Source organism: Lycorma delicatula, chromosome 11 (assembly GCF_047948215.1).
Source record: "Lycorma delicatula isolate Av1 chromosome 11, ASM4794821v1, whole genome shotgun sequence".
Taxonomy (NCBI): Eukaryota; Metazoa; Arthropoda; class Insecta; order Hemiptera; family Fulgoridae; genus Lycorma; species Lycorma delicatula.
This window is the reverse complement of record NC_134465.1, coordinates 49,320,346-49,343,437: the sequence shown is the minus strand read 5'-3', so window position 1 is coordinate 49,343,437 and position 23,092 is coordinate 49,320,346. Positions and strand designations below refer to the sequence as shown.

The window sequence follows — 23,092 nt, the reverse complement described above, 5'->3', positions numbered from 1 at the left end:
TTTTTTTGAACAAAAATACGTATAATATTCACTGTGTATTAACGTTATTTTAAGTATTAAATTTTAAGAATCTATCATGATGTGAAAGGTTTCAGGTATTTTTAAAAAGGCTTAGTTTTCAGAAAAATTGTTTGTTTTACATAGAAGCAAAATTTTAATAATTATGATGTTAACATTATATTTTAAGTTTTTCTTCGTACAAATAACTTATACTAAATAAATATGTGTTTATACATACATATTTTATTTTTTAAAGTAAAAACTATAAAAATACAAATATTTAAAAAAAACTAAATACAAAAGCAGTTTTCACGGAAAAAAATAAAAATAAAATCTAACCAAACCCTGGAATAGTTACAGGAGAGAAAAATCTAACTTGTTTACAAAGAAATGCAATTTGAAAAAAGTATGAAAATTTAAAAACAACAGATTATGGTTGTTGCATATTTAACACTGATATTTTAAACAGAAGAAAAGTGAATTTATTAAATTTAAAAATTGTAATGCTAGTGACAGCATTAGTATGTTCAGTCAACAAAATAAAATTAAAACTTTAATTTTACTTTCCCCGCAAATCTAGCTTTTTCCTTCTTTTTTTATAATAATGCTCCTTCAAAATACCAGATAGATTTCAGATGTAGATACATTATATTTGACAGTATGTTCATGAAACTATTACGCATGATTGGTAATAAAACCATAGTTTTATGATCATAAATTATACATTTATACAACTTATAATAAATAAATAGAAAATTAATGTTTTTAATTGGAAACAATGAACTAGGTAAATTATAAACAGCATAATTATTTTTGAAATATACAAGTAATGTTTATTAGGATAAATACATAATCTGTTTGACCTCTGTGGCAGAATGGGCCTTAAATCAGGAAGTTCTGAGTTCGAGTCCTGAACTTAGGAAGGGCATTTATTCAAATGCTCCAAAAAGTCATTTCATTATCATCCATTACAGTTACAATTTAACACCAGAATATAGAGTTACTTACATTGAGGGGCATTCTTACCTTCAAGTCAGTTACAGACATTCAACACCTATTCAATTTTCTGAGAGAACAGATTGTAGATATAACAAAGAGTATAAATTTAAGGAAAATAACATCTTACAGCCAAATCTTCTTTACTTTGTGAATATGGATAAAATTCATATTAATTGATATTACTGAATTAATGCACAATTTATTATTTTAATATATTATAATTGGAATTATAACCCAGAAGATAAAATACGAGTTGAAATCAAATATTTTAAATATTAGTATTATATTACATAATTTCTTTACACGATAACTGAAAAATATATAAACGTATTTAAATATCTAATCTTTTCGTTATATCAATCCTTTTTTTGTTCTTCATTATTATCATCATCATCCTCCTCATCATCATCGTCATCATCATCGGACAATTCCTCAGATTCTTCTTCATAATCTTCATCATCTTCATCCGAATCTATAAAACACAAATATGACAAAATAAATGATGTAACCAAAAATTCAGTTAAACCTTCTGAAACAGAAATTTGTAACAATGTAAATAATTATGATCAATAAAATGATAAAAATGATTAGTATGCTTCAATTTAAATTAACAGATTTATCTCTCTTATATTGTAATTTATGAATTTCAAAAAAAATATGGTTTTTTTTTTAGATTGCAGAAAACAGTGTCTACCATCCGGAATTTTATTTCTTAAAATTTTTATATACTTTATACACAACAACATATATACAGAGCTGTGCCAGTTTTTGTGCTTTATATTTTTAGACTAGAAGTGCCTCAACAAAATATATAGAAATGAAAAAAAGTAAAATAAATTTTGAACTAAATCATTAATATTACTTTTGATTTAAGTATTTATGGCACTTTTCATTATACATTACATCTTGTTTAGTAATCTATAACAGTTTTGTTGGTGCCAGCTTTTAATTTTGTTTACATTGCTTTCTTTGTTAAGTGCCATAATCGTTATATAAACTTACACAAATCACAAATTTCTCTTCAAACTGTAAAATTTTTCAAGTATAAGAAGCAATCCATAACAAGCTTAGTAAAGAAGGTGAGAAGTAGTTTTCTGTTACTTTCTTCACTTAGTTGAATATACTATGGCACATATCTGTATGCTAAGTCTGTAAAAATTTACGTGATATTTAGCTCTGTATTTCATAACTTTGTTTGTTGTAGGGACTTTGCTATATTAAAAAACTATTATTTTCAATGGCGCAAAGAATAAAATTGTATATTTTATAATAAAAGTGATTTATGTACATCACACCATAACAAGGACTGGAAAAAAATAATGCAACAAATAAATTAATGTTCACTTAACAGTTTGAAACAATGCATTATATATACAGTAAGGGAGACAAGCCTGTAAAAACTACAAAAAACACACCTAATAAGTTAAAATATGCATCTGTTAAGAATCTACTGATTATGAGAGAGCATTATAAATAATTTAAAATACGTACCTTGATAATTATTTCTGGAAGAACTGTAATACCCGTTATAACCAGCACCTGCACCCCCTTCGTAATCATCATCATAATCATCATCATCTTCACCAGTCAACTGACTTTGACGACCAAATTTATGACTTCGAGCTAATAAGTAAATAAAAAATATCAAAATTAAAACAGTGCTACATGTATTAAGAAAAAAATTAAAAGTTTCAAAACTTAAAATCTATTTATAAACACTGTTACTGCCCAAAGCTGGTTTTATCCTTACTACAATTCCATTATCAATAGTTATAAAAAGCCTAGATCGCATTGGTGAGGTGTATTATTCTATTCTCATTAAATATAAACTATTTTCACAAAATGATGGCTGGATTATTTGTATCATAAATATACTCATTGGAATCTTTTGCAGTAGATTGAATATAATTCTGTGGTTTAGGAAAATGCTACTAGAACTGAATAAAGCAATTAATATATAATAAGTATATAAACATTTTTTGAGAAGACTGGCATCAACTGTTTTGGTCATTTTGCTCTATGAGAATGGAAATTTTTAGCATATAAAAAAATACCAAGCCTGACCAGGATTCGAACCCAGGACCTCTGGATGAAGGGGTGAGGCACTACCACTCCACCTCAGAGATCGGCATTAATGAATTTATTAGATCTAAATATTTGGACAAGCTGTTACACATTTATAATACAGCAAACTTCTGATTATTAATTTTAACTGGAAATTAATAATGCATAATTACATTAAAAAAATTGTAATAATTCGTAACTGCAGGTATGGTTTAGAAGTTTGGAAATTATGAAATAATATAATAAAAATATAAATTCAAAGACTTTGAATTTTATTTTATAATATAATTTTATTCAAAATTTATTTCAACTTATTTATTATTTCAAACTTTATTTATTTTATTCAACTTTTATTCAAATATAATTCAATAAAAACATATATTAAAATATGAATTTGCCTTGCTGAAATAAAAAATTACTAATGTGCAGTATATTCACTGAACAATTTCAACTTAAATTAAAATTTCTACTAGACAACAAGCATTATTATTATTAGCAATGCTAAATGTTAAACGACTCATTCCCTCAAGCAGAGTAATTTGTTACTTTAACCTTTTAGTTTTTATCTTTCTTTCCTAGAAATGAAAAATTTAACATGGTCACGGGGAAATAGATAAGGACTATGAGTATGTGTAGTGGAGTTAAAAATGACATCACAAAGACATTTTTACACTGTGTTAGAAATAATATAACAGGTAAGGAAATTTTAATACTATTGTCAGTTTTTAATGGGATAGACAAAGAAATACTGCTATAGGCAAGGAAATCATTAAAACTGGTAACGCTAAAAATAAGATCTACTGTGCGAATACATTAGTTCACCAATTACATAATGTTTTGCATTAAACATTTATAAAATTCATTCTGAGAAGTCCCCTTACATGATGAAGTGTTTCTGAAAGTTACAAAATAACTTTTACAAATTTTTCAGTTGTAACTATAAATAAGTTAGTCCTCGAAGCCATAGCAATAAGTTGAAGTACTCCCTCCCTGAGGTGAAGTAACAATCTCAATACTGTTCCAACTAATGGTAACAGTTCTGGTAAACACGTAGGTCTCTACAAATGAACTTTAATAGCTTTACAATTTAAAATCCTCTTTTCATAGAGATGTCAGTTCAGGAAATTATATGTTTACACCAGATCAGGTAAACAGGGAGAATGAATATACACAGTCATTTTAATTTTAACCAAAAGGTCAAAACCAAACAGTGATTTGTGAACTGATATTCACAACTGTAATAAAACAAACTTTATAGCTACCTGATCCGATCAATAAATTGTACTCTACAGCTACCTCCCAAATGTATCAAATGCAGGAGCATGTCAATGCTATCATCACACAAATTATCATCATCTACCAACCGATACCATTTTTAAATCACCTAAATTATTTACAATAACACATACAGCACTTCACTGATCAAAATAAGATTGTTCCATTTATGAGTTTTTATAAAAGTTCTCCCAAGTTTTAAGCAAGTGTTAATGTACAGGTTATCTCAAATATTCTAAAACACACTCAAACAACCTTACGAATAAACAGTTGTAACTCTGAATAACTGCAATACGGTCAAACAACTGAAATTAGTTGTTTAACAGCTAATTCTCAAAGTTGAAGGTTCTCAGGTTCAAATCCTGGTAAAAGTTAGTTGCTTTTATAAAATTTTAATATTAGACAGAGGATAACATATACTTTGATGGCTGGGATTAAATTCAACACGGTTGAAATTCTTCTCAGGAACATCAGCTTAAGTCTCTTCAAGACTGAATTTATATGTCATACATATCATTCGGCTGTGACAGGGTTGCTTATTGTTAGTTCACAGATTGCAACATTTACATTAGGGAAATAAAATATATTGGTCAAAGCTATAAATTGCTATTAATGTATTAAACAAAAAGTTCTCAAATTTTTTGAACAGACAATTATACTAATTTTAAGTATTTTGAAAAAAATGATCACAAATGTAAGATAAGAAATATATAGATTTATTTTATTTAAATACAAACCAAAACTGTAAGAAAATTATTTTTTTAAAATATTACTTACTTGACATACTAAGATCCTTAGTTTGTGACGTCTCATAACCACATTTTGGACAAGGTATAGCTTTATTCTTTTCATATTTAAATCCTTTTCTTCGTACATGATCTTCACAATAGCAAGTTTTACAACGAAGACACGAATACTGGCCAAGTTTATTGCAAGACTGACCTGGGAAAATAAATTAAAATCTTCAAAATTCAATAAACAAAATTATAAGAACATGCCCACATTTCTTTACAGTAAACGACTTATTAATTGCAAACAGTTTGATTTTGAAAAAAGCATATATACACATGTAGCATAGCACTTCATGGTTAATGAGCTAAGAAGATATAAAAGAAAACAAAGGAAGGAAATCTGATGGACAAAATATGATGTGAATTTCTCATGAAAATAAGTAGATAGATATGATTAGAAGTAAAGTTGTTTTGGCAAATTGGAGAAGAAAAGTGTACAAAAAACTGTTTATGAGAAGAACAAATATTACTACACATATAATCAATAAGATTTCTATACGTAATAATAATTACAATAACTGAATGCTTTAAAAAAAAGAAAAATCATAAAACTTGATAGAAAAGGCAACACAGGATCCCATCTCAATTTCAATGTTTTGCAGAAAAAAATTACAAGGGATATTAAAAAAAAATAATGGGCATTTCAAATCTCTCGCTACAAAAACTGTTATAGGCCTTCTTGAACATGCAGTGGAAGAAAATAGTTAAATAGTTTTCCTGGGTACTGCACCAACTTTGGTGTGATTTTCAGTTCAGAATGACATATTAAAATGAATATATTATTGTTAGTTTATGCCCAAGAAAATCATCATTCTGTGCTTTGTGTTTTATACAATAAAAAAAATAAACCCTGTGAAATTCATGAAAAATTAATGCAAATTTACATATCAGATTAGACATCAGGAACATGCAATATCAGGGTGAAATATTTAATATTTTTCAGGGTATAGTATTATTCAGGGTGTAATATTATTCATATAGTATTTATTTGGGGATTAAATGTTTAGTATATATGTCGGGGTTCCAATCATCCATCTTCAATAAGACACATTGAATCATATGAACAAGCAATAATGCATCATTTTATCCAGTTTTTAATCTTGCTGACGTTTACAATTAAGTATAACAACAATCTGAGCTGATTTTTATAAGGAGACTTTGTTTGATAGTTACAAATGCTCAGGTAAAATTTCATGTATCAGCATGACAAAGCATGTTTGTATATCATAGAGACCTAAACATCTTTTTTAATATCATATCAGTATGACTCATTTACTACACTATCCCTCAACCTGTCTCCTTTAAATTTCACTTATTTAAGGGAAAATTACTTGGAGGAATGTGTTCTGCTCGTAATAAAGAAATAAAAGAAAGTCAAAACACCTTTATGGAAACTTGAACACATAATTCTGTAGAAAGTATTAATTTATTTACTCCTACGGCAACTGCTTATACAATTTCAGTGATTATTTTGAAACGAGTAAAAAAGTAAATACGTAATGTTTGTCCAACAATTTTTGTACCAGGTGATACAACAAGGATTTCACGATTTTAAAAGCATATAAAAATTTATTTAGATAACTGAGATTCAGCCGAGGTCTCATTTCATAGAAAAGCACAATAAACAAAAAGACAAACAAGTTTGTCACCCAACATTCACTTTGGTTCGATATGGCTTGTATTCATAATGCAACATTCATCCCACCGGAAGTCAATTTCATCCCAGACTGTAGCCAATAAGTTGCGTGTTACCACTGCAGCCGTAGCGTTATTTTGAAGTCTTAGCTCAAGATCAGCAGACAGACAGTATATAAACCCAATCTTTAATGAAACCCCACAAGAAAAAATCTAGTGGAGTCAAATCTGGGGAGCAAGGTGTGGTCATACGATTGGGCCTTCACAGTTGTATAGGAAATAGGCCTATCCACCGACCTGGGAATCAAGTATCAAGAAAATCTAGGACTTCTAGGTGGTAATGAGGTGGTGCCCCGTCTAATTGCTAGTAATGGCATACATCTTAGTCATCATTGTCTAACTGAGGAATTAGAAAATTTTGAAGCGTGTCAAGATAAATGGCATTTATGACTGCCTTCTGGAAGTACAGGCCATACAGTCTTTGTTTCTTTAGGGCACAAAAACCATTGACCTTAGGGCTATCATGAATGTGCTGCAAAGTTTCATGAGGGTTTTCACTATCCCATGTTTGACAGTTATGTGTGTGTGTTCACCTTGCCACTGATGTAAAACATCGACTCATCACTAAAAATTACATTCTCTAAAATTGTATTGTTAGACTCTATCCATCATTTCCACACAAAACTACAGCTGAGCTACTTTGTCAATCTGTAATGTGTTGAACTACAGTTAGTTTGCATGCTTCAAATGCAGTCGTTTATGTAATACGCATCAAACAATCATTTGTGGAATTCCAATCTTATGTGATGCACGTCGAGTTTATTTGCACGTAGTGCAAATAACTGGACTCAACTTCATCATCCTCCCTACAGCCTGGATCTATTGCCCTGTGATTTTCATTTGTTTGGGCCGCTTAAAGAAGTTCTAGGAAGGCAACGATTTGAAGATAACGAGGGCATGGAGGGATTCATGCGCAATTGGCTCCTGACGCAACCAGCTTCATTCTACTAAAATATATTTTAGTATATTACTAAATATAGAAAAATATATTTCTAAAGCAGGATATTATGTAGAAAAATAAATTATATTTGCCTTCTATTTTTCAATAATTAAAAAAAAAAAATCCCTCTTATATTTGATTTAACCTCATACTAAGACCACCAAAATGAGAGTTAAGAAAAATAATAAATAAAATAACATGCATGTTTTAACTAAAATAATACTCAAATAATTATGAAAAACTGAAGCCAATGTTAATAGTGTAGCTTTATTACAATACATGGGTGATTAATATTTAGTCTATCAAGATAAAAACCACACCATCTTATCAAGGTTATCTTACAATAATTTTTAGAGATAGTGAATTCCAACAATGATATTGTTCAAAACATCAAGTATGTGGTGTACGTACTTGATAGGATTACAAACACTTACTTCTGAACATGTAAATTAATTATATAAAACAAGGGTGATAAGACCAATTTATAAATAGCTTCAATAAATTTATAATTAATATTTTTTAATAAAGAAAAATACTTACATTTAAAATTTTCAGATTCAAGTACTTGACATGAAGCTTGATGTTCAAATTGATCATCTTCACACAAAAAATTTTCACAAAAAGAGCACTTAAACATACGACCACCGTGGTCCCAAACACTGCGTTCACATTCTATACAAATAGCATCTTGAAGCGCACAAGTACATGCGTGTGATGTGAGACAACGTCGCCCGTGACAAACCCATGCCTCACAAAAATCACAAATTGCACCCTAAAAATGTATAAAAACATAAACATCAGCATTTTTAAATGCCTTCAAACATATTATGATTAAAATTTAGTTAATCTTTCCTGAAGGATCATACATCTAAAGTAAACTAAATTCAATTAGAATTATAAACTCTACCACTGTATTTTTTTTTAATGAAAAATGGAACGGAATGTGTTCAGAGTAAAAATCCTTCTGGCAGTCAAATCAGGAAAGTCTTGTTAATGATCAAAGTTCATCTTTCCCATCTTTATAAATTGAGAATGTTGTGCTTTAAATAAGTATACATGCATGATATGCATTTACAAATAAACAGTCATGAAAAGTAATCATCTGAAAACAACTTGCAGTCATTTGTCTGGATAGATCCCCAGAGAAGTTATGAATTGAATAGTCCTAGCATTTCTCATTTTTCCATCTGACTGCTGTAATTGCTTTTTGGCTTGGGTAAATTTAAAGCGGCTGTGGACAGTGCATTTTGTAGAGTGAAAGGTAACTTTTATTGGTTTTTCTCATGCCAATCGGTCAAGACTTTTTATTCTTAGATACAAGCTAGTGATTTGAAAGGACATCAAAAATGAAACAGCACAACTGTTGACCATACCGAAAGAAAACTTACTGAAATTTTTCCATCAGTAGAAATATTACTGGATTAAGAGAAATCAGAACAATACTTTGAAGATTAGAATTTGAACCCAATAGGTGAACTATTTTTTCTGTGGCCTATGGTCAGATAACATTTTGAACAAACCTCATAAAATAGATGTTATTAATAAAACATTACTTCCATTTTTCTGGAACAAGTTCCGCAGATTTAAATATAAAATATCAAACAAGAATTCTTTTCGGCCTATCAGTATTCCATTATTGCTTACCAGTAATGCTTAAAGAGAATAATTTAATTATAAAAATAACTATATTTAAACAAAGAAAATAATTTAACGTAAGTAGTTAAAGTAATAGTCATTACAATAGTCCTCCAGGTTAGATAATTAAACATCATTCCATTCAATTCTTTTTTATTTAAAATTAATAAAATACAAACCACCATTCCCATGCCAGTAGTAAATACTCCAGGATGACGTACAACACAATCACCAGTTTTTAACATACATTTAACTTTACCACACTGAGCACACTGTGGAAGACGCTGAATACTTTGACAGAAGTAACAGAAAGCTCGATTCTTTTGCTTCCTAATTAAAATTAAAAGAAAAAATAATTATAAAAAGATGGCAATACTAAATCACAAATATTGGTCTAACCTTATGATAATATCCATATTTATAAAATTCAAAGTTCTTGTCCAATGATTCACTCTATTATGATATCAATTTTTTTTCTCTGGTACAACTGTTGTTTGCTTAAAAAATGTTATGGGCTCACTGATATTGTAAATACACCACTTAAGGCAGTTATACACTTCTAAACATTTTTACCCCTACAACCATCAAAATACAAAAAAATAAATGAATGCTTTGGGACTTCTCTACTTTGGTAATATTAATTGCATGGGAAGCTATTCCAGATTGCTTAGCGGCTTTGATATAGTAGTGTTTATGTATCAATTATAAGTTAAAAATTTAGGTAAGAACAAGATTTTCAGTGTTTAAAATACACTGCATAAGTAATGTCCATTACAAAAGCAACACAATAGCATAAATGTATTTTATTTATTATTTGTTTTTTAAATGAAGTAAGCTGATTTTATTTTATGATTCTTGTACGTCACCACAACTCCCAATTTTAGCAACAATAATCTAAAGTAACTTGTCAACAGAAACATAATAAAATTTAAGTCACTGCGTTTTGACATTAAATCTAATTATAAGAACTTTCTGAAAGTTATGCTGTACTTATTAAAGTTTTGCTCTCACACAGAGTAAGCAATCAAAAGCTGGATTAAATTTTAGATTTTGTTGGAATTCTGTAATCTCAATTAAAAAAAAAAAAAATTCACATTATTTTACTGCATTATTATTGAGTTTACTATTTATTTATCAAATTCAGTTGATGAAAACTTTAACTGTTGTTCAATGAAGGTTTTTACTGTTTTCATTAAAAAAATTTAATATAAAAGAAACTGTCTGGGGAGCTATTTATGTAAAAGTATCCCAATGGAATACTGTCAAAACCCTTGCACAAATTTAATCAAAAATAATTTATATTATCAAAAAATGAAGTAATATCCTAAGTATTATCAGCCTGTATAATTTTTATGATCCGTTTTAACAATTTCAACCCAATTTGAAGAAATGAGATATCATTTTATTCACAATAAAAAGTTTAAGATTTTATCTATATTTACTAATGGTTAAATATTTTAATGGTTGCTATTTTAATTTTCAAAGGTAAAATTTTAAACTTCCATTTATTTTGTAGATGTTGGATACACTAAATTTCATCCAAATATTTCAGTCCATTATTGATGAAATACAAAATGGGGCCAGAGGGAAAATGAAAGGAGATAAGGAATCTGTCTATAAAACAGATGCCCTATCTGTCATTTCTATTTATTTTTTTTTGTTTATTTTGATTACTGAGCGAGTCACTTAAGTCCGGCCAACACCTCCCAGCATATCTGGGAGGATACCTCCCAGGACCTGGTAGGTATTTTTAGTGATTATAGCTGACAGTCGTGTGGGTAAGTAGTTGAGTTGTGTGTGTGTGTGTGTGTGTGTGTATGTGTGTTAGATGGTGGGTGTGAGTTTGTGTACTCTGGGTGAGATTGTGGAAATTTAATTAACTGTTGAGTGTGCTTTGATGGATAAGTTATGATTTGTGGCAAAGTCTTCATGATTGTTGTGCGCACGTCTTGTGCTAGCTTGATTGTATAAATGTGTGTGGTACATCTTAGTACCTGTTAGGTGTGCTATGTTCCTGGATGTTTACCTCCTTTAGGTATTTTTGGTGTGCAGTGTCCACGTGTTGTGGTTTGGTATTGATGATGTTTGCTTGTGGAGACTGAATGTATGTGTGGGGGGCGCTTATTCCCCTCATGAAGTAATGTTTTATTAGCAGTTTCCCAGGGGATGGAGGTTTAGTCAGTAGTGCGCAGGAATACATACACATTTTCTGTAACAGCTTGTGAAACCTGTTAGCGAATTTGAAACTGTTTCGGCGCCCAAAAATGGGGTTCCTCCACCTCTATACACAAAAAAGATACCTGTATATATAAAGTCTGCTGGCATTTACATCTTGCACTGCTAATTATAATACTTGCACAGTATAAGCTTTAACTAATTGGAAGGAAGGAAAAATGTTACTACTACAGTCCGGCCAAGAATTTTTTTATCTACAGCATGTATTATTAAGAGCTGTCTTTCTACGGTTAACTGCTTGATACTAACCGACTGAAATACACTACCATATATGCTGTTAATGAAAAACTGATTAGCATTTATAATATAAATAATACTAGGACAGGTTGTACATCAAGCACTAGCATACCTCATCTGCCCTTCATGCCAGAATTACTCAGGAGCTTGGGCTCAGGCAATATTATAAAATAAAATGGTGACAAAAAACAATCAACAGAATCTCAATCTTCGTGTTGTAAGTAAAACGTGTTTTCTTTATGACATGATGTCAAAGAAATGATATCATGTACAAAAGATAATCATATGATATCACTCAATGTTCTAACAAAAACAGTTTTTTTTAAATTAGAAAATCTCAAACACTTTCTAAAACAAATCTGACAGTGCAATATATTTGCTATGAAATATGGAAAAATATTTAACTATTAAAAAAAATTTCAAAATCCACAGATCCATCTTGGAAATAATTCCTGTTGGACAGAATGTCATCATAAGTTTAATGAAATTATATTTGATTTATACATTATATAGATCACATTACAAAAGAGTGGATCACGGGAACCACAATAAAACCTTGATCAAAACACCATCCCAAAATATAAGACAAAAGATAGATGCGATTAAAATCCATATTAATTATTTAAAATATAAACAAGTGACATAATGTTAATATAAATACATGACGATGTATGCTATAAAACACCACAAAATAAAACATAATTCAGAAGGCTTAATTAAAGATTATTTGAGCAAATACTTATGCAAACCTTGGACAGGAAACAAAAAATTCAAGAATTTTTTTTTACATTTTACTTTCCCACCTAGATAGTTCTATAGTTTTAGAAGGGAAAGTACTGTAATTATTCCAATATGGGCATATGCTTTTTTCACTGGATCTTCAAATTTTGATAACAAAGCAACCCAAAATACCAGATGGAAATGTTCGTATGTATGTGTGTTCGTTAATGGTCTTTAAATCACCTTATATCTTCAGAACTACTGGACTGATTTTAACCAAACTTGGTCAGATTACTTTACTTCTATATATATGGGGCACTGATGCCATTAAATGTTCAAATTAAAAGGTCAAGGGGGGTAAGGCTGCACAGCAAGGTCACCCTCAGTATCTTGAGATTTCACTTAAGTAAGGTCATATTTTTCTTAGGCAAGTTTGTTAACGATTAAAAAATAACAATATCTGCAAAAAAAAAACCTTTTTGTAAAATTGCACCCCCACCCCAAAAAAATGCTCACCTTGTTGCCGTGACATCAAGGTGAGCAATAGAATTAAATAAATGAATAATATTTAAAGTGTAAAAAAATAACTCGGTCTGGCTGGGTCTCTAACTTGATCGCCCAATCGACTTGGTACCCAGTACGTTAAGCCTTGCAGCTACACCAGTCTGCCAACCATACAAGTGAAGTTTGTCCTATATAAGTTGTGAAATTATATTAGTTTAGTTAGTGTCAACTGTAGCCGCTAGTACCACCACACCAGTAGGTATTAAATACAGTATGTGCCTGTGCTTTAAATATAAAATAATTAATTTAAAATTATAAATATTTTAAATTATGCGTGTGTGTAAGTAAGCCATGCATCAGCAAAACCCACAGTTGTAGGACTTTCCCAGAACGCAGCTTTAGCCGTGTGACAATAAAGTCCTACAACTATGTTGTCAGATTTTTTAAATTAGTATTATTTAAAAATCCATCTACAGAATAATATTATTTCTGTAAAAAATCTTTTAACTGCATCTTAAATAAATTTTGAGAAAATTAAAAAATAGTTTAGTAACTTATTAAAAATGGCAAAGGAAGCCCCATATTATAAACTGAAGTACTGTATTGAGTTATGAAAAACAGTTCTGTTGTCTAGTTTGGTAGAAGTGAATATTTATTCTTTAAGAATACATTTTATTTTTTTTAACCAAAGATTGAAACAAAAACAATAATTTTAAAACCTTTTTTTTCCATTTATATGTTACAATTAATTTAAGGAAATAATAATAAAATATCATACCTGTGACATTTCTCACACTCCTGAAAAAAATAAAAACAGTATTGAATGAAATTTTTAAAATTATTATTATATCAAAATAACTACAATTAGAAATTATAAAAGAAATCAAGATAATCGATATAATACAAATCAGAAAAAGGCAAGCAATTTCAATTAATTATTAACAGGAAACTTCAAGACCCTAGAAAATAACAAAACATCCTTTTATAAACTGAAAATATAATAAAACAAAAGATTTTTTTAGGAAATTGCCTATTAAGATTTTCATTATGATAAACAACAAAAGCACAGAGTTTTATTTACAAATTGGAGGTTACAGGTGAATTACTATCGTAACAAATGTTTATCATGGTAAGATTAAATGTATTACATCACTGTGTTGGGATCTGAATATGTTTACAGGGTTTCACACCTTTTTGTTAGAACCAAACACAATGCCAAAAAATTGCTATGACAATGACAAAAAGAAGAAGAAAAATGGCAGACTGATTACAGTGAATTGAGTTGCAGCAAGTTATTTTTTATATTATAAAAACAAATGTTTGGGATTACTAGTCTGATCTGATACAAATTTCAAAGTAAAAATTATCAAATTTTAATATTGTTAATAAAATATCACAAATTTCAGGTCAAGAATAGGAAAATTTGCATTACTGCAATCAAATAAGTCCATAAATAATACAGGCTGGCTTTATGACAAGGCATGGCTAGCATATTCCTAGGAGCCAAATGAGATGGAATTTCTATAGAAAAAATTCTAAAATACCATAGATTTCCTACTGATCAAAAGAAGCCAAAAAAGTAATCAGTGACATAACTGTATAGTAAATAAACCTCTATCAAAGATTACCATATAAAGTGTTAAAAATTCAATCAATTTTCTGAATGGCTTTAATTACAAAACAGAACTTTCAAAAAGGAAACATACAGACTTGACAAGTCTTCCTTAATCAGTTTATTTGAAATGAGTCAAACATACTGCTGCAATGCAAAACCTAATAATCAACATTATTCAAATACCTTTTCCAAGCTATACAAAATTAATTTTAAATCAAGGTATATTATTATATTAACTCATACATGAATACAACTGAACTGCTGGTACATTTTAGATTCCATTTAGATTTGACCAAAAAACAAAAATATATAATTTTAGCCAACCATTCAAAGCGGGAAATGGTGTGGGTGGATGAGAGCCAAAAGGCTGTTAAAAAAAAGCGCCCAGGAGCATCAACACTTATAAAGCAATTTATTTAGTTAATATTTTTAGAAATTAGTTTTGGGTGAATCAACCAAATAATAGTTTTTAAACTAAGCTAATCTTCTAAAAATTTATCAAATACGTATCCTTAAAAAATATTTTAACAATCATAACACAATTAACGAAGAATATAATGTTTCTTAAAAATACAGATAAAAAGGGAGGGAGGAAAACTCTAAAATTTTCAATATAAAAAAAATTTGGATGAATGATCAAAAATCAGTCCATGACCAGATAATGATATTTACAACTGTAGCTATAAAAACCATTCTGCTTTTGACTTAATGAATCTTTTTCACCCTATTTTGTCTACTATTAAATTTCTCTGTCTTTCATTCCAATTTCCTTCAGTCTGTTGCTATGTTCTCTTTTTATGATCTACCCAGCAGAGAGCACAATTCTAATTGTAATTTCTGCAATATTACCTTTGTATCTTTCTATTAACTCAACAATTCTTATCCAATCCTTCTGTTAAACAAGCATTAGATTTTTTACAATAAACCTTATTTTCAAAACATCAACCTTTTTTCTTTTTGTTGAAAAAGAATCCAAATCTCTACTTCATATTCAGTTGCAGGTGAATCATGGTTTCATAAATTTTTACTGTATATTTTAAACTATAAAATTTTGATATGAAGAATTTTTCTATGATAATTACTTCTTTCACCTACTACAGAAGAAAAAAAATAACAGTGATGAATAGATGTCAATTCTCCTACACCAAAAAAGACAAATCAAAGGATTAGAAGTACCAATTTGTCTTCAAATATAAAAACAGGACAAATTACATGTGGGTTTGCAAATTAATGCTTGCTATTTATACCACTTCTTTTAAATGAAAAAATGTTTAAACATTTGCCTATAACAGAATTGCAGTAAATAAATAAAAAAAGAATGAATGACAACTATAAAAGAATGTTTTGTCGGTAGAGTCATCCTTCTGACAAAAAAATAGTTGGAGAAGTTTTGTGAAAAGCAGGAGAAATGATACTACCACCAGCGCTACAGTGGCAGCTCTCTCTCTCACCCAAAATATTTCCTGACACTAAAGTTACATGTACTGTATGTAACAATTAATTCTTTGATGTAGTTTATTCCTGGAAGAAATCCACAGGATTACAACATAATGTATAATTAAAAAATTAAACAATTATTCAAGCATGTCTACAACTGATATTAAAGTTTATACTGCAACTTTTAACAAAGGCTTTCATCTCAAATCGATGATGTAATATAACAGTAACATAATAAATTTACACATTAATATTCATAACTAATAATAAGTAAAAGAGAACAAATTTTGTTAAAAAAAACAACAACAGTTGATACAATATGCTGAAATACAGGATCACTTTAACATGTGTACAGCTGAAGTTGCAATAACGCAAGGTAGTTTATTTTGCTTATTATTACATAAAATAATATTTGTTTACCATTTTTAAGTAGCCTGTTTTAATAACAATTTTGCATATTATTGTATAATAGAACAAACGTTTTTGTTGGTAATAAGTATTTTATGTTACTGTTCTCTAAATTTAATCATTTTTTACTTCTTCTGAGATGGACAATAAATAATTTACATAAGAATAAACTCTGATGTACAATATTATTTTGACAGATTACTACGTACTCAAAATTAACGATAGTTTTTGTACCTCAAACTTATCTCATCATCAATTATTTATTATATCTATATCTAGACAGAAAAGAATTAATGTTGCGTTTTCACAACTTCAGCAGCAATGAATATTTAGAATGATTTATTGTTACTGATAGGTTTATTCATCACATAAACACAGTGCAGCTTTACACTGATCTTCTGAATAAAAAATTTGGCAAATACAGTGTTTTTGTTCATCACCTTGCAACAGATAATACCGTACTTTAGTCACCATTCTTGTAAAATGTTTATAAAAGGAAAATGTGTATGCTTCGGCTATGAGGTGTGATGTTTATGTTCTTCAAAGGATACCTTTGATTGTAGACAATCCTGGAAAGCACAGGATTTATTTTGATGATGCTTTAGTTCGTATAAATTGTTTATATAAAGTTTACTAAAGAAAAGGAAGGCTTTTCGCATCTAAAATAGTTAATGAAAATAGACCCTTAAATATGCCCTTTGGAAGATTCTCGTTCTTTGTGTAAGGAACCTTGTGGGACATACAATTATCAATTTAACACTACAAATTGAATTTTTATTACAAAAATGGAGCAACAACTATCCTGTTATTTTAATTACAAATTTTCAGTCTACTGAGCCTCTGAGTAATGCCAGAGGTGTTCTAAGGTGAAAAAATATGAAAATTTCAATCCAACAGCCAGATCTCATCAAGAAATACAATCAATATATGGTTGGGGTTGATTTACTGGACAATGGTGTCAGCTATTATCGAATATTAATGAAAGGAAAAAGAAATGGTAATGGCCTTTGTTTTCAAACTTTCTTGATGTACCTTTAGTAAATTTGTAGAAGCTTTATCAGTATGTCCACAAAAAACAAGTAGGGTATCTCAAACTTTGACAACTTGTAGATATCGTATTATTATCATTAAAGGCAAATAACATGGAAAAAATATAAATAACAGAAGAATCTGCTGCTGACAATGTAAAAGTACAATGGTATTTTCATGTAATAAGTATAAAGTTGGACTTCATCCAAAATTTTTATTGATTACCATACAAAATAAACTTGATATATTCACTGTAAACTGAAATAAATCGTAAATACTTCATTTATACTGTATCCTAATTTCTGTTATATTTAGTTTTTATTTAGATTCGTAAAGATATAAAAAAAATAATAAGCTAAATCAGTTTATGTTTAATTTAAACCTTGTTGAAGTTGTATTTTCACAACATTTCATAAATCGATAAATAAACATACCTGATGGTCAAAAATCGATAAATAAACATACCTGATGGTCAAAAATCATATAAATGATTTTCAATACAATCCACTTATTAAATATTCATCCTATTTTAATATTACTATTGTTTTATAAACATAAAATATTCCCCCCAAACATCACATTTCAAAGAATTGGTATATCTATGAAATGTGGTATAGGCCTATATACACTTTTTTTTTTTAATGCAGTAAAAATCCAAAAATGCATAAAAGTTTGTGAATTAGTGAAAATTCATAAATGCATACAAATTTATGAATTAATGTCTAACAATTCAGTTTATTCATTATCATATTATTTAGCTATAAGGAAGGACAATATCTCTGAAAACAAAATTTGGTTTACGATTTAAAAACATTATGTACTACTTCACCTATTTTTTATAATATTTGACACAGTTATTTAAAAAATAATAAGTAACCAACAGTTAGAAATAATAAAACATAACTGCAGCGATCAGAAAGATACATAACAAAAAGAAAATTAAATGAATATAATCAAATAGACAAACATGATAGAATAAATAAAGAACTAATCAATAATTTCTTTAAAATAAGTTATTTCATTAGGTAATTCTGAACAATTACTTGCTCAACTTCAATTTTTTTTCATATTTTAATATACCATAATAGATATGCTTAGGATCAAGAAAACATGATTGATTAAAATGTCAGAAAGCAGGTTTAGGCAGTTGGTGACCCATGCAAAATCAGACTATGCCTTGTTATTCTCTATAATACTATATGCAATTAGCTATCAGTTTTGAGTCATACAACCTATTTATATCCTAATTAATCTGGGAAGAGAAGTTAGGGTTAAGGTTACAGATTTGTGGAGAGAGGAATAAACCTTAAACTAACCTAACAGTCATTAGAGTTGTCCATTGAAGATGTCTGATGCGCTTTTCCTAAGGCGATTATCGACCATTCACAGGACTAATAGCATAGAACATGTGTTGTAGTCTCTCTCTGTAGTGACTACAGTTCTGTTTAAACATAAATTAGACCATGTGTCCAACAAAACTGTGTTAAGGATTGTCATACTTTGTAATTTATACCTATCCCCTGTCTACAAAAGCCTAACCTTAACTCTAACCTCTCTCCATAGAAGGGACTAGCATCTGAACAGGTAACTTAAAAAACTGATTCTTAATAGACTAATGATAATGCGGCATGGACTTTATCTTGCACAGGTGGCTTGCTGTTCAAACTACTGCTTTATGACATTCAGATCTCATTTTCCTGATCCTAAGCATGTCTAATATGGTATATTTATAAACAACGTTAAGTTGGCCAAGTAAATGCTCAGAATTACCTTTGATTACATATATTTCTATTAGAAAAAATTAAGTTACACAAATGAAGTAATTACAATACATATGCAACTTTTAATTCTCTAATGCCTTACTAACCTAAAACTAACTGAGTGAATAATATTCAGCTTCATCTATCACATAGAGAAATAAGTGTAATTTTCATCATAATGAATTACGTATGACTTAAGAACGATCATTTCTGTAGAGTTAAATAAAAAAAGAACACTGATACTATAATGAATAATACCATGAATGTAAAAAATTGATTCACTCTAACCCAGAGTTAGTGCTTTTTTAAAAATCAATCAAGGTGGTTAACTGTGTATATTATTACTATAAAATATATTAGTCAATGTAATTTTATACTTTACAAAACCAAAATTAAGCATAATTAATTAAATTTATTTGGCATAATATTTTATATTCACAAAAATTTCCTTTAATGTAAGTTATTTTTTTAAACAAATTCAATAGTGTACATGCATATACACTAAAAATATTCATGGTTACATCTCTAAATTTAAACTTTGAGAACAAAAATTTTGCTTTTTCAGTATTCTACTGAATTAATAGTTAATTTGTATAAAATAATATTTCTGCTACCAACAATTTTTAATGTAAGTATCCGAGCGCTTTCAGAGTTACTTCTCCATCACCTGGGTTTATTTGATTATTAAATTAATAACTTCAAATCCCTGATGACGGAGAAATGACTCCAAAAGCACACAGATACTTACATTAAAAATTGTTGGTAATTTAAAAATATTATTTTATACAAATTATGTTAATACCAACAGTGCCAAATGCTTACAAAATTAAATTAACAGTTAAATTAAAATTCTCTGTATTTTAAACCTAATTGGTTTTTAAAATAAAATTTGTTAACTATGTTCATAAAAAACAAATCTCTTCCAACAATACATGTTTATATTAAAAAACAAAATTAATTACAAGAGAACTCTCTTTTTGCAATTAAAGATCTATTAGTCAACAAAAGTAAACTGACCAAAGCATATCAAATACAAACATCTGATATCAAAGGAATGAAACAATACACATTCACTGGAGCATTATTACCAAATTTTATATTTATTAATAATCTTAACCAAGTAATATAATAAAAATATTAAATTACATGCAGATCCTAATGATTTTACAACAATTTTTACAGCTATTTACTGTAATATTATAGAAAAAAATCTTTTGATAAAACTTTAATTCCTTGCTTATTTAAAGTGATCTAACGTAAATAATTAATAACAACCTAACACTATTTAAAAAATAATCATTACTTTAAATTAAAATTTTACAGACAACCTTCACAGGATCGAAAACAGACAGATTTAATGATTTGGGAAAAATGGCAGTTTAAAATCCCTATAAAGAAAAATTACACAAATCTTAAAATAATAGAAATAACATTAATGTTACACCGAATCTAAGAAAAAAAAAAATTAATTCTAACCATAGGTGCGTTGCAAGGATATTTTCCTAGGGTCATATTATCCTTAGCAGTTCGTATTTCTTTTTGTCGAAGTTTCTGCTTCTCAGCTTTCTTGCGTTGACCTGTCTTTTTCTTGGGCATTTTGAATTAGAAAATAATTTTTTTTAAAAACAATAAACAAAATATATGGAACTATTCAACATAATTTTAAAAGAAACGCACACGTTCCATCACTGCACTAAATTACATTATGTTCACAACTCGACTGATAGTCAGGTTAACCAACAACTGAAGTAGATAATATGATACAAAATTTATCATATTGAACAAAATGTCTCGCAAATTTTTAAATCATATTTTCAATGATAGTTATTAAGTTTAAAAAATCAGAAGATAAGCTTAATAATCTCGTTACTATTAATATAAAATATAAACACATTGCTACTTTAATTACTTTATACGATTACGTACAAATATTTCTTGTATTTCATACTAACATTTAAAACAATGCTTTTTAATAGTTTTAATTAAGTGAGTTTGGTACATGAAATTTCTTAAAAGTAGTTTTAATGATTGCGATCTTATAATATATTTTAATGAAGTAAAAACTATTATTATTTTTAGAAGAAAACTTTTTTTATTACAGGTTAGCCATTATACTTCTTTACTGTGTAGAACACAAACGCACTCATGTGATCCCAACTCAGAACCAATCATATTACTTTTAGTGCTGATTTGTCACCTGTGCTGTGTAGTTGTCGTGTTTTGTATATTTAGTGCGAAGTAGGTTATGAATACGTTTGTTGTGAAGTTTTTTTATTATATTATTAATTATATTTAAATAACATGGGTGTTGGTCTTCAGCCGTTAGAGTTTACAGATTGTTTAACTGATAGTCCGTATTTCCGAGAAAATCTTCACGCACATGAGAAGGAACTCGAGAAAACAAGTCAACAGATAAAACGTTTGGTTAAAGAGGTTAAGGATTTACTTAGTGCAGCTAAACGTGAGTTTTTAATAATTTTAATTAAAGTCATTATCAGCTGATATTATTATTTTCTGTTTTTAAATATTACGATTTTATTGTTTATGATAGTCGTTATATTGATACTTCAGGGTGTACTTTGACAGTTCACAGATTATTTTTGACAGATATTTGGTGCTTTGACTGTATCATAACATGCTCTTTACCTTGAAACGTTTATTATAACTTTTTTAATAAATAAGATTTAAATTATTTGGCATTGACATTTGTTAAACTTGTCTTATTTCTGTCCAAATTAGGTATTTAAATTGTTTTTATGCAGTTATTTATTTTCTTTTACAAGTTTTTATCTTTGAGATAATAAGTAAATTTATTTTATTTATATTTTTATGTAATAGATAGTAAATTGACTTGTGTATTTAATTTTGCATAGGTTTTTTAATGTTTACATTTATTGTATATCAAAGTTATAAATATGTTTATTGTATACTTATATTTTTATTTGAAATTTTGCATTATTTGTAAAACTTTATAAATCCAAAGCAACAGATTTTTAACCGTTATCGTGCGATAATAAACTGAGAAAGATAAATGGATATATTGTTGTCAGACTCTTCCAAAAGTCGAATATGTTCTTTAATTATAAAACTGTTCAATTTTTATTATTATACTGCTTTATTATTTTGTTTAAATTATATTTGATAAAATTAATACAAAACAAATAATTTAAAATATGCTTTTAATAATATCTTTATTTATTTTTGGTTCATTTATTTTCAAACTTAACAACAGGCTGTTGCTAGTTGTCATGAAAATTGAAATTTGTAGCGTATAAATAATGTCAAGCGTAACCGGAGTTTGAATTCAAAACCTGTAGATTTTCTAGTGTTTTTTTTTCTTAGTAATTCATCTTTTTACTGTTTTTGTGATTGATAAATATTTGATGCTGCGATTGTGTTATAAAATACCGTTTAATTTTTTTTCTTTAAATTATGTCTTTTTTAGTTGTTTTCTTAGGTTTAACAATAAGAATACCATTTATAGGAGTTAGCGAGGCGAATCTAATTTTGTTTACATTCATTATTTTAAGCCTAGGTACAATTGTATTTTTTAAAATTTTTATTAGGGTTAGGTGACTTTTAATCGTATTACAATATAGTTTTAAATAATAGTAGTGTAAAATTTCTGTCTTTTATTTAAGAAATTCTTATTTAACGATCAAAATCAGTTCGCCCTAAACAAAAACCAACCAATACTGTTCTCTTATGTAGCGTCTTAATAAAGGTTAAGTTCATTATTATTATTAAA

The 23,092-nt window shown here is 28.4% G+C and overlaps 2 protein-coding genes across 4 annotated transcripts in view; one reads left to right on the top strand and one right to left on the bottom strand.

Moving 5' to 3' along the window:
- Positions 1–1,122: 1,122 nt before the first annotated feature.
- Noa36 (zinc finger protein 330 homolog Noa36) lies at positions 1,123–21,082 on the bottom strand. Its single transcript, XM_075379147.1, has 7 exons — positions 20,821–21,082; positions 13,874–13,893; positions 9,579–9,729; positions 8,305–8,536; positions 5,116–5,280; positions 2,491–2,622; positions 1,123–1,471 (listed from the first exon to the last, which is right to left on the bottom strand). The coding sequence occupies exons 1-7, from the start codon at positions 20,938–20,940 to the stop codon at positions 1,356–1,358; spliced, it is 936 nt and encodes a 311-aa protein (XP_075235262.1). The 5' UTR covers positions 20,941–21,082; the 3' UTR covers positions 1,123–1,355.
- A 441-nt stretch (positions 21,083–21,523) lies between these two features.
- The window catches only part of Graf (GTPase regulator associated with FAK), a 381,906-nt gene continuing 380,337 nt past the window's right edge, over positions 21,524–23,092 (top strand). For all 3 annotated transcript variants that reach the window (XM_075378766.1, XM_075378765.1, XM_075378764.1), the window contains exon 1: positions 21,524–21,805. In XM_075378766.1, the coding sequence (XP_075234881.1) occupies positions 21,646–21,805 (160 nt within the window). In that variant the 5' untranslated portion in view covers positions 21,524–21,645. The remainder of the gene's footprint in view (positions 21,806–23,092) is intronic.

Excerpts from the sequence above, each read along its gene's own strand:
- Noa36 (XM_075379147.1), bottom strand. The coding sequence starts at position 20,940 with ATGCCCAAGAAAAAGACAGGTCAACGCAAGAAAGCTGAGAAGCAGAAA. Across the intron at positions 9,730-13,873 it reads GAGTGTGAGAAATGTCACAG|GAAGCAAAAGAATCGAGCTT; the intron begins GTATGATATTTT and ends AATTTTAATTAG. Across the intron at positions 5,281-8,304 it reads TGAATCTGAAAATTTTAAAT|GTCAGTCTTGCAATAAACTT; the intron begins GTAAGTATTTTT and ends TTATTTTCCCAG.